The sequence below is a fragment of the Mustela erminea genome, chromosome 1, assembly GCF_009829155.1.
Source record: "Mustela erminea isolate mMusErm1 chromosome 1, mMusErm1.Pri, whole genome shotgun sequence".
NCBI classification, from domain to species: domain Eukaryota; kingdom Metazoa; phylum Chordata; class Mammalia; order Carnivora; family Mustelidae; genus Mustela; species Mustela erminea.
Window position 1 is genome coordinate 20,210,625 of NC_045614.1, and position 10,833 is coordinate 20,221,457.

General features: G+C 57.8%; 1 protein-coding gene across 5 annotated transcripts; it reads right to left on the reverse strand.

Annotated features, from left to right (window-relative positions):
* Positions 1 to 853: 853 nt before the first annotated feature.
* Positions 854 to 10,789, reverse strand: C1H3orf18 (chromosome 1 C3orf18 homolog). Of its 5 annotated transcripts, none has more exons than XM_032320854.1 (6): positions 10,702 to 10,789; positions 8,032 to 8,153; positions 7,322 to 7,709; positions 4,414 to 4,439; positions 3,700 to 3,847; positions 854 to 2,454 (listed from the first exon to the last, which is right to left on the reverse strand). In XM_032320854.1, exons 3-6 carry the CDS (start codon positions 7,553 to 7,555, stop codon positions 2,374 to 2,376), a joined length of 489 nt encoding a protein of 162 aa, XP_032176745.1. In that variant the 5' UTR covers positions 7,556 to 7,709; positions 8,032 to 8,153; positions 10,702 to 10,789; the 3' UTR covers positions 854 to 2,373. The 5 variants fall into 5 exon arrangements, with proteins under 5 accessions (XP_032176745.1, XP_032176728.1, XP_032176735.1 ...); XM_032320837.1 differs by lacking the exon at positions 10,702 to 10,789 and adding an exon at positions 9,280 to 10,665; XM_032320844.1 differs by lacking the exon at positions 10,702 to 10,789 and adding an exon at positions 8,675 to 9,273.
* Between the last annotated feature and the right edge of the window lie 44 nt (positions 10,790 to 10,833).

Genomic DNA, 10,833 nt, shown 5'->3' on the forward strand with positions numbered 1-10,833 from the left:
GCGGTTACTCAACAAGATGGGAGCATAGAGCCCACCCACCCCTTCCCCTCTTGCCCCATGGTTCTTAGGGAACTTTCTGTTAGTCGGCTGGGGGAGGAACTCCCTCTGCCAAGCCCAGGGTCATCACTGACATGCCCAGCTGTCTGACTCAGTCTGGGTGGCCCATGGAGGCTTTGGGGCCTCACCTTTACCAAAGGCCCTGTGCCACAGCCTGGTTTCCAGCCCAGCCCTCCACCATGGAACTGGGGTGCTCACCCTGTCCTTGTTTCCTATGCTAGCCTGAAGGCTCAGCTCTTTACGGGAGAATCTGGATGTCACTTAGAGTCCTGGTTTGTGGGATTTCCCATGCTAGAAACTGGGCAGTCCTGGGAGAACCAGGACAGTTGGTCACCCTGGTCATTCTCCCCAAACCCTTCTGAACCCTGTTGGTGGTTTCCATACAAATAACCTTTAACGATTTCTGCTCCTACCCAGCCCCTGCTCCCTTGTGCTCCAGGAAAGTCCCCATTATTTTGTTCCCTTTTGTCTTCCAGACCCAGTTCCTATGGACAGTGAAGCACTCCACCTCCCCTTGGACCTTGGGGTTCAAGCCCCCTCCTTCCTCAGGCCCCACAAGGTCCTATCCACTTGGCCTCTCCACCCTAGGGGACGGCACCATTGTGACCCCACATTTGAGACAGGAAGCAATTCCACAGTTGAGACACGAGGCCCCAGAGCAGCCCAAACTCGGGGCCAGAGGCATTTCATCAGACAGATCAAGGAAAACCAGCCAGGCTGTTTCCAGGCCCCCCACAGCCCCTAAACAATCCTGTCCCTCCTGGGGTTTCACACCCCAAGCGTCACAGGCTCACACTCTCTTTGTGTAAACATCTTAATGACATCTTTAATGCTCTCACATGGAGGTGCCGAGTTCCCTTACAGCGTCTGTGCACCCAAGATCACCCACAGCCCTCCAGTTTGTTCAAGTGCTAATGTATTTATAGCACCAAGAGGAGGGAATACATCCCAAATCTTCCCTGCACGGGTCTCCTTGGCCCTCCCCTCCTGACATGTGGTATTTGCCCAACAGAAGGTCTGTGCTGCTTCCCCCATGTGCCCTTCCAATCAGTGGGGACAGTGGTGGTGGCGAAGCTGGGCACCAGGGTAGGGGGGTGGGCATGCTTTTCTGCATGCTCGTGTGTGCATGCGTGCCCAGTGGAGAAGATCGCCCAGCTTCTGGGGTCTGGCTTGGTCCCATGCCTTGCCTAGATGCCCCAAACTGGTTGAAGAATTCCTGAGGGGTGTCGGGCGGGTGGGCTGTGCTATCAAAAACTAAGAAAACTGTTCTCTGTGGGGCTATGCCCACCCTGTTTCAGGCAGTCAGAATGTTCCCAGATAGCCCACAGCCTGGAACCACTGCCCTCAGTCCAGTAGCCTCTCCCACAACCTTAGATCCCCAATATACACCAGGACAGGGAACCGTTTTCAGAAGCAGGTTACCTGGCTTGTAGAGCCCAGTGAAGAGATGCGGGGGGGGGGGGGGGGGGCAGCACGACCTTCACTTTGGCTTCCCTCTCCTTTAAGCCCCTGAACGCGGAAGGCAGAGAGTGGCCTATCCTGTGCTCCCGCACAAAGAAAGGGGTGGGGTGGACTTGGACGGTGGAGCCAATACAGAGGGTCTCCCTCCTACCCTGTGCAGGACAGACATATGCCTGCGTGTGAACACATTTCTGGACCCTCTCAGGGCCCTCTACACCTACTCCTCGGCCTCTCTCCCCCTTTCCCAGCCAGTAGCTGCCTGCCAGGGAGCGTGGCTGGGAGGCCTCCTGAATGTCCAAAATAAAGATGGGTTGGGTAGGAGCAGTCCTCTTCCCAGTGCCCTTGCCCACCAGGCAGTTCTGGTTCATCCCTGGGCTTCTCCCCGGGTGTCACCACACCCTGTCCCCAAGACCTGGTTGATTGCCCCTCCCTATTCCAGAGGACGCTGCGGATTCCAAAGACAGGTCTCTCCCTGACAAAGGGGAGCCTCTCCCCACTCTCCTCCACCTCCCCTCCTATGCCATGTCCCCACATCCTCCACCTTAGAGGAGCAGACCATGGGGTGAGGGGTCTGGGCAGGACACAAGCAAGCCAGCAGTGACTCTCAACCTTCCTGACAGGAGGAGGGCTGTCCCCTATGCCAGGGCCCTCAGATCAGGAGACCTCAGTAGCCAGATGTCCAGCCTAGCCAGGGCCCTCTCTAAGAGCCTGGAGAGCCAGCAGTTGGGTCCTTGGAACAGCTGGGCCTCAGCAGAGCAGGTCCTGAGAGTGGGTCTTAACAATCATGGAGCAGGCAGCTCGAGGGGCACGATGGCAGATATCTTCATCAGAGATCCAGGTCGGTCCTCGGGCCGCTCACGCATGGATGGCATTGGCTACGTCAGTGAACACCAGCCGGCTGGGCCTCTGCAGTGGGCCCTGAGAGGGGAGCGTGGTCTGCAGAGAGACAGTCAAGGGCATTAAGGACCTCGACCAAGGCCATGTACTCTCTGGTCTGGTTACTTCCACCCTTGCTTCATGGTTTGCTTGTTTGTGCTTGGCACAACTATGCCTTCTGCTTGGAATGCTCTCCTTGTAAGTTCAGCGTGGAAATACCATCTGGCTCAGATGACTCCTCCCCCACCCCCACCCCCAGCCATCACCAGCTTGCCAGCAGGCACTTACTCTGTGAGCCTAGAGGCTGGATGAATTATGCATGCACTCCTCTCTCCCAGCAGAAGGGGGCTCACCTCCGCACCCCTCCCAGCCCTAGCACCCTGGCTGGCCCAAGGGAGGCGCCCAGGAAACAACTGTCAAATTGTCAGTTGTCCCACGGGCTGGGTGGACCAAGGTTTTCAGCCTGATATCTCAAATACCCCAAATGGGGAATGTGTCCCAATCAGCAGCCATAGAACTGGCAGCAAAACCAGGGGTTCTCTGGAGCCCCAGTGTGGTCTCTTCTTGAATCCATTCCACTCATTCTGCCTCTGACAGGGCCAGATGCCCCCACAAAGCTGTGGGGTCAAGGCAAGGAGAAATGCAAAGGGGTTTCATGGGTCAAGGAGAGGCCAGGCCTCCTCACGGTGCCCTCGGGGATTTGGGGGGTACTGGTAGCAATCAGCCAGTGGCTCTGGCTGGGTGATCATGCAAGTACCCAACCCTTTGGATGTTAAGAGGCAAGTCTGGCTGGGGTCGCCATCTGCCTGGGGTCTGCCTGTTACTAGGACCCCCTAGTCTACTCAGAGGCCCCTGTTCCAGAATCTGACGCCCACAACCCACTCAGGAAACACAGCCCCTCAGGGGGGCAAAGGCACCAGGCTCTTAGCCCACAGCAATCTCTCTCATCAGTCCTCTGCTTTCCTAGCCCAGACATGGGGGCACACAGGGCAAGAACTGGGATTTTCATTTGTGGATAAGAAAGCAGGGGCTCAGAGAGGCCAAGGGGGCTACCAAGGTCACTAGGCTGGCAGGGGCAGAACTGGGCTGGCTCCCAGGGCTGCCCTGGCCTTGTGCAGTCAGGGTGTGGGTGGCCATGGAGAAATCCTACCAGTTTCTAAACAAACTTGACAAAACCCATATACCGGCTAGCTGCCACCTGACCACATGGCAGGTGCTGGAAAGCTGCATGAGGAGGGAGGGAGGGCGGGGGTGGCAGAGTCACACGCAGCCAGCAGGCTGGCCGGGGGAGCCTGGAGTGCCCACCTTGCCCTGTGCGGCTTGCGCAGAGGCAGCGGCCTGCATGGAGGCAGCGTCCCGCCCATGTTCCAGCAGCTCCTGCTCCAGTTCATCCTGTTCCTCCGTGGGGTCGAAGTTGTACATGGGCATGAGCTGGTGGCGGAGCTTCTCCAGCCTGTGGGTGGGGGCAGAGGCTGCTGGGGGCACGAAAGGCCCTTCCCCTCCTGCCAGCCCTCTAGGCCCTGCTTGCTGAGCGGCTAAGCCTGAGCACACAGCTACATTGGGGGCGGGGTGGGGGAGGGTGGTGTTCAGATTTCCCCTGGGATTAAACGAAAGGCCATTTTTTGCATTTTTGGAACTTAGATACCATCCAAGTTCATCCAAGATGGTGGATACCATCTCCACCCCTCAGATGGATGGTTATTCACTCCTGGGACCAGATGGGGCCATGGCCCAGAGAGACGTCACCTGTGGGGTCCATGGGGACTGCCTAGGCCAGGCCCTTGTGTAAGCTATAGCCTCTTGGCACTGGGCAGGGCAGGGGAGTCAGTGACCTGGAGCTGGGGGCAGTGGGGCGTGGGTGACTTGGTGTTCCCAGAGGCCAAGTCATCATCCTCAGCCTTCAGTGGGCAGGAAAGGATCCAGCTCCTGGACAAGGGAGAGGGGCCCTGATGGTGGTGGGGCTCTCTTTTCCCACTCCCCACCCCGGGGTCCAGCCCCACATGGCAACTGGGGAGTTACCTCTTCTTCTTCCTGATGTACAAAACCTGCAAGAGAAGGAGCAGTGTCAGGTGGCCGGGCAAGGAGCCCCTGATTAACCGGCAGTTACTTGGGACAAGGGACAAGCTGAGGCCGATGAACAGGAGAACCATGGGTCTCCAAGTCCTCCAAGTGTTTCCCTCCCAGAGACACACACATCCTGCATTTGCTCCTCCTTTTGATGCGTGTCAGATGCCCCCAGTGCCTGGGCTATGAAGTGGGGAGTAGGCTCGCGCTCTCTCTGCCACTACAGACCACAGCTCCAGCCACTCAGCACCTGCTCTGGACTCTTCAAGGGGGAGGGGAAGAGTTTAGCAACCCCCCTTCCTCTCAATCCCCCCCGCCCCAGGCCCAGAGCCATGTATGGGGAAAGAGAACAGGGGACAGGTAGTGGCTAGACTCTGCAGGGCAGCGCTCAAGGCAAGACTCTGGGCTGGGCTTTTGGGGTTTCTATGGGAGGCTGATAGCCTTTAGTGGATGGGGTGGGGAGGAGAGCTCGAGTCCCCTGGACAGAAGCCCAGACTAAATGCCAGAACCCCGATGCTGGAGGAAGGTAGGAAGGCCTCTGGGTCTTAACCCCATTGTAAAGATTTGAAGATAAAGGCCTAGGCAGCCTGAGGAAACACAAGATCCAAGAGCTTCAGGATGGAGCAGGACAGCCCTGTAATAAGCGTTGAGAGGGAGGAAGAAGGGGCCGACCACCAGGGCAGGGACACCAGGGACTCCGCCATCATCTGGCTGTTGCTTAAACTGGTCATCTCTGACCAACAGCAGCATGACCACTTCTGCCTGGGGGAGAGTTGTGTCCCTAGACTCTGTCCCTAACCTTCTGTGGCTCTTACACCCTTTATGCCTCATTCACAGCTTGAATCTGGTTTGGTTTCCAGCTTGGCCCAGAGTTCCTCCTGCTGCTTGTTTCCTGGGAAACCCCAAAGGCCCGAAAAGAACCCAAAGAGTCCCTTGCTCTCCATCCCCTCCAGGAGGTCACATGTGGAGGACACCCTTGCTGTCCTGTGGGCAAGATGCTGGAGAAGTTCTGGGTCTCAGACCCCAGGCCCTACCTGCCTTGAACTAGTGGCTCTAGCCCCAGCACCTGGACTCCTTCTACTTCCTCTGCTCTGGCCCGGCCCCAAGCCCTCCTCCCAGCCCTGTGGTCCTGTCCTACAGAGGGGTCTTCACAAGAGGCCAGAGCCTTTATCCAATCTCCAGCCTTGCCCCTGCTGCTTCCTCTGCCCCAGCTACCAACATCACCCTCCCACATACCTTCCTTTCCAGGCCTCTCCATCTAGCTGCAGTCCTAACTCCACCAGGAAGCCCACCCATACCACTCAGTCTATATGAGGCACACAGCCTGGCACTGATTTGCTCCTCCTGGTACCCAGCCTGGCCCTGCTGGCAGCTGGTACAGAGGGAGATGGGGCAGCCCTCAGGGAGCACCTCTGGACCTGTCCCCTAATGCCCAGGAGCTGTTTCCTGCCCTCCACTGCCTTTGCCCCATAATATTCCTACTTCTCTGGTTTGGGTAAGAAGACCCTCCACCCTGGACCTCTGAATGTTCCTCCAAAAGGAAGCATCAGGGAGGCCCCCCAAGTTCCTGGGACACAATCTTTGGCCTAGAGTTCCAAGGGCAGATTCCAGATCCCTCTTTTTCCCTGAGGTGAGGCTGTTTCGGTTTGCTTCACTGCCACATGAATGTTGAAGGGAAGCACTGGCACTCCGCCTCGCCCCCGCCCCGGGAGGCCGCTCGCACTGTGTGCTGCATCCTGGCCTGCTTGCTGGCCATCCTTTGTTCCCTGGCAGTGATCCGGAGCCCACAGGGCCCATATGGCAACCTTGGTTGAAAAGCAGCTCCAGCCAGATCACGGATGGACCATCCGCAGCCCTATTTGCCAGAGCAATGCAGTCCTGAGCCTAAGGCCAGCCATCAGAGCGGTGGCTGGGATGCCACCATTGTCAGGCTCCCGGGGGAGCTCAGGTGCACCTTCCCCCTTCCTGGTCTTAGCCAGCACCATCTCCACCAGTCCCTCAGTGACATTCTGAGTGTCCGTGTGGCAGATTAGAGGTAGGGCCCATATCTGCGGGGACAGACACCAGATCTGGAAACATCATATCCCCTATCAGGGAACACCTTCAGTCTTCAGCCCAGTCCACCTCCGTCCTGATGTCTGCACCAGTCTGTCCCTTCTTGTGGTACTGGGGCCAGGCCTCCACTTCGGGGTCTCAGCTCTAATGTTGCCTCTTCAGTCTGTCCCTGACCACCCAGTCCAGAGAGTCCTCCTGCCCGATCCCCCAACTCAGTCCCCCTGGGTTTCCCTTGGCATCACTGGTTTTATCTGTCTCTTAGTCCCATAAGAACCACCCGGCAGGCCTTGGTCTCCCTAGTCCCTCGGGACCTGAAGGCTCGGTCCAGGGCAGGGGCCTAGGAAATACCTGCCAAGTGAATGAAGGCCACCAGCAGCCTGCCTTGCCTACCCACACCTTGGTTGTGATCTGTTCCCATCGCCTTTAGGCCTCTACTCCTATTCACCCCTCCCCCCAACTTGCCTCACTGTCCTGCTTGTTGCTCACAGACCCTCCTGCCTGCCTCCAGACTTTTGCCTATCAGGACCCTCCACCTGGAACACCCTCCTCCCCAAGTCCTCCGTGGTCCTCACAGTCCAGCTCAAGATGTCAGGCATCCTCAGAACCCTCTCTGGCTTTTCCAGCTGGAGGCAGCCCCTGTGGTCTCTGGGCCCCCAGACACATCTCTGAAGAAGAGGGAGACTGTGGTATCATTAACAGACGGTAATCTTCTGATTAGAGTCCCTAAAATCAAAACACTGACACTCCTATCCCCCGCCCTCCTCCAAATGACAGCCACCTAGGTCAGCCCTAGCCTCCTAGCTCTTACCATGGCCACAGCCAGGCCAATCACTGTGATGATCCCAAAGGACAGAAGCATTGTGCCCACGCCAGCTGTGCCCGCAGCCACATCCGGGATTCTGGTGTCATTAAAGCTGGTGGCTTCTGTACTGAGAGTGGTGGTCTCGGAGGCTGGCCCCTCTGTGGCAGGCTCCAGGTCAGGCTCCGACGTGGGTGGGCGGCTACTGAGCCAGCCCCCGGCAGGCGGGATCCTGGAGTCCATGCCGATGCTGAGAGGGCCCTGGCTGAGAGGTTGCCTGTGGTCACTCGGCCTGCAAACTTGCTCCTGACATCAGCAGTGTCCCAGCCCGTGGCCCCTGCTATACTTTCTGGTTGCCACCTCCGGGGAGAAAGGGAGCTCCCTGGTGCCCTGGGTGCTGGAAGAGAAGGAATGAAAACATGGGGCCTGGGACACAAATCAGTGGTGACATCAAGTACCTGAAGGTACTGGGGAAATATAAGTTTGAGGGCAAGGGCAAGTTCAGGGGACATTAGGACATATGCTTTACTTAAGTTCAGTTCCCATGAGAAAATGTCCCTTCTTTGAGGGTATAATAATTATAGTGATCATACTTGGAAGATATGAAAGGTAGTTGGGAAGTTTGAAAGAAAAAGTCTCTCCCCTGCATAATACCCACCCTTACACCCCTACTCCCTGCATTTCCCACCTCCGCATCCCCTGCCCCCCATAACCCTCACCTCCTGCTTGGAGAACAAAAAAGTACTGCAGCTCTTTCCTTTCCTGGAGGGATACACTTGCCCAAGAGTCAGATGACCCTTGGCACGTCACTCCACCTCTCTGGATCTCAGTTCTTCTGAGTCTAAGATCAAGATTAAAAACAAACAAAAAAATACCCCCCCTCCTTCACAGCCTCACAGGGTCATAAAGTCACTGAAATGTCAGAATGAACTAGTTCTTAGAAAAGACTTAGCTCAGTGTAACCCCTACCCACAGTAAGCACCCAGTATATCGACTTTCACCCCAGCCAAACCACTTGGGAAAGGGGAAGCCAGAGGAGCCCCTCGACCTAGCCCACTGTGTGATCCAGGCTGTGTTTGCAACGGGTGCAGGGGCTGGGGGTGGATGACAGGTGTAGAGAGATCAGAAGGCAGAAAGGGGAGAGAGCCTAATGTCAGGCCCAGGGCTTCTCTGCAGGCTCTTAGGGTCACTGGACCCCCACAGGAGAGCTTGGGGCTGGCAGGGACAAGGAAAAACAAGGTAAGCAGGAAGCATATACCCAGATGCAGTGATGGGGCTCCCATTCTGAGTTGCTTCTCCTCTCCTCCCTCCTCCCTTGGGAACCGAGAGTGAGAGATGCGCCCAGACCAGGGTGTGGCTTACCCCTTCCCAGGCCAGAGGCCCTGAGTAAGGCAAGGTGGGAAGGGGTCCCACCGACACTGCAGAAGACCGGGCCTAGGGAGAGGGGGGTACATGACTCATGGCTGTATGCATACATCCCTGTGCTAGCCAATAGATGTTATGTGGGGTGTTTCCCCGTGCAGGTGCATGGCTGTGTGTGAGGCGTGTACACACTGATGGCTCCTTAGGAAGGGGCAAGGTTGGCAGAGGGATATGGGGGCTCATCCTTCTCTGCCCTCTCTCTCCCCAGCTAGGCTGAACGCGTCAGCAGTCCCAGGTTCTTCCGTGGCTCTGCCTCTGACCCCAGACATGACCTTGGACCAGACCCTTAACTCTTGCTCTGGGCCCTGTTTACTCCTCGGTCCAAAGCAGAGAAAAGGCCCTGCTCATCAGGGCCTGGGTCTGCCAGAGGGTCCAAAGGGCAACAGAAGGAAACGGGTGAGATGGGTTGGCACCGCGACCTCTGGAGAACCCGCATACCGTTCTCTGCCAGGTTCCTCAGTCCTCCCTGCTCCAACCCCCATCCCCGCCTCTGCGACTCGGTGATTCCTCCATTCTCGCTCAGAAGCTGCGACCTCAGCACTTACTTAATCCTCTCTGGGGCGCCGAGCTCAGCCGGAGAGGCTAGAGGTGGTGGCGATCGGCAGGAGGCCAGGGCGTGGGGCAGCGGGTCCGACCCTAGGTCCGCCCTCCGAGGGCGCCCGGAGCCGCAGGCTGGGCCCGCTACAGCTTACCGCCTGCAGCCGCGAGCGCCGGCTCAGGCAGCGGTGGCCGGGACAGGCAGGGCCTGGACCCTCCGCGGGGGTGGGGCGGAGGCAAGTAGCCCCGCGGGTCCCCCACGCTCCAGTGCCTCGCCTCCCTGCCCGCTCCCCGCGCCCCCGGCTTCCGATTGGCTGTCAGGCCCACAGCCTGCCCAGCACTGGCCCGCTCGCCTGTCGCTGGATCTGGCTCCGCCTCCAGCAGGAGCCGGACACAGGGTCTCGGTTCTTGGAGACCACCCTTCTACCCGTGGCCTACGCCGGAGTCGGGTAGAGAACCGTGGGTGGCCAAGCCCTTCCTGCACCAGAACTCCAGCGGAGCTCCACCTCCGCGGAGATAGATTCATTCTCCCAAAATGCAGGCGGAAGCTCCAGGAGAGCACTGGACTGGGAGTCTTTGGACTTGCGTTGAACTCTAGCTCGCCCCTTTACTGCTTTGTGACCTAGAGCGAGATGTTCCTCTCCCTGGGCTTGGCTTCCTGTTCAGATGGGCTCTACTGAGAGGGCTCTTGGTGAACAACACCCACCCTGGGCTTGAAATGGGGTAGCTCAGTCTAGAGAAGTTGGGAGCTGTTGGTATTATTATTGGAGAGCTATTATTATTGGGCAGCCTGACACAGGCCAAGACTACATATACCCCTCACAACAGCCTCCGGCTACGGCATGATCATCTCAGGGGATACCTTCTAATCCTAGGGTTTTCAAAGGAATTTACGGGGATCACCCCAGAAGCTTTGATTACAAACGCAGATCCCCCGCGGCTCCCCCGGTATGGGACCGAGTCTGGGACTGAGTCCGGGAAACTGCATAGCTAATTATTAGTTAAGAGTAGATTCTGGTGAGGGAGGGCATCAACAGGCCACACTTTGTGGGACACGGCTACGAATTTTGTACGAGGAGCAACTGAGGCCCACAGAGTGATCTGGCAACAGTTAGAATTCGAACCCAGTTTTCCTGTGTCCAGTTTCGAGCCCCCTGCTCTAAACCCGAAAACCCGGAAGCAAAGGGGTCAACAGCAGCCCTGGGGTCCGGTGACAACCTGGCCCCCATCGCGGCTCGGGCCACTCCCTCCGTCAAGTCCTGGACACCGGGTGCCGCCCCCAAATTGCTACCCGCCCCAACACTGGAATCCTTCCACGTGCTGCTTGGCCGGCCCAGAGGCTACGCTAGACCAAGCCCCTGGATCTCGCGCCCCAATTCTCAACCCCCAAGCCGGCTGGTGACACGCCCCCGCTCAGACTGACAACACACCGCTGCGGCCGGGCACCCAAAAGCTAGTTCCGAGTAGTCCTCGCGGGCTGGAGCCATGTCCCTTCCGTGACCTTCAGGAAGAATCGAGGGTCCTGGCTCCCAGGGAACAACCTCCTATACACATCCATGCAC

Bases quoted from the DNA above. Each gene is read 5' to 3' on its own strand.
- C1H3orf18 (XM_032320854.1), bottom strand. From the start codon at position 7,555: ATGGACTCCAGGATCCCGCCTGCCGGGGGCTGGCTCAGTAGCCGCCCA. The intron at 4,440-7,321 runs GTAAGAGCTAGG...CTTCTCTTGCAG, and splicing joins TTGGCCTGGCTGTGGCCATG to GTTTTGTACATCAGGAAGAA. The intron at 2,455-3,699 runs GTGGGCACTCCA...GTCTCTCTGCAG, and splicing joins CGCAAGCCGCACAGGGCAAG to ACCACGCTCCCCTCTCAGGG.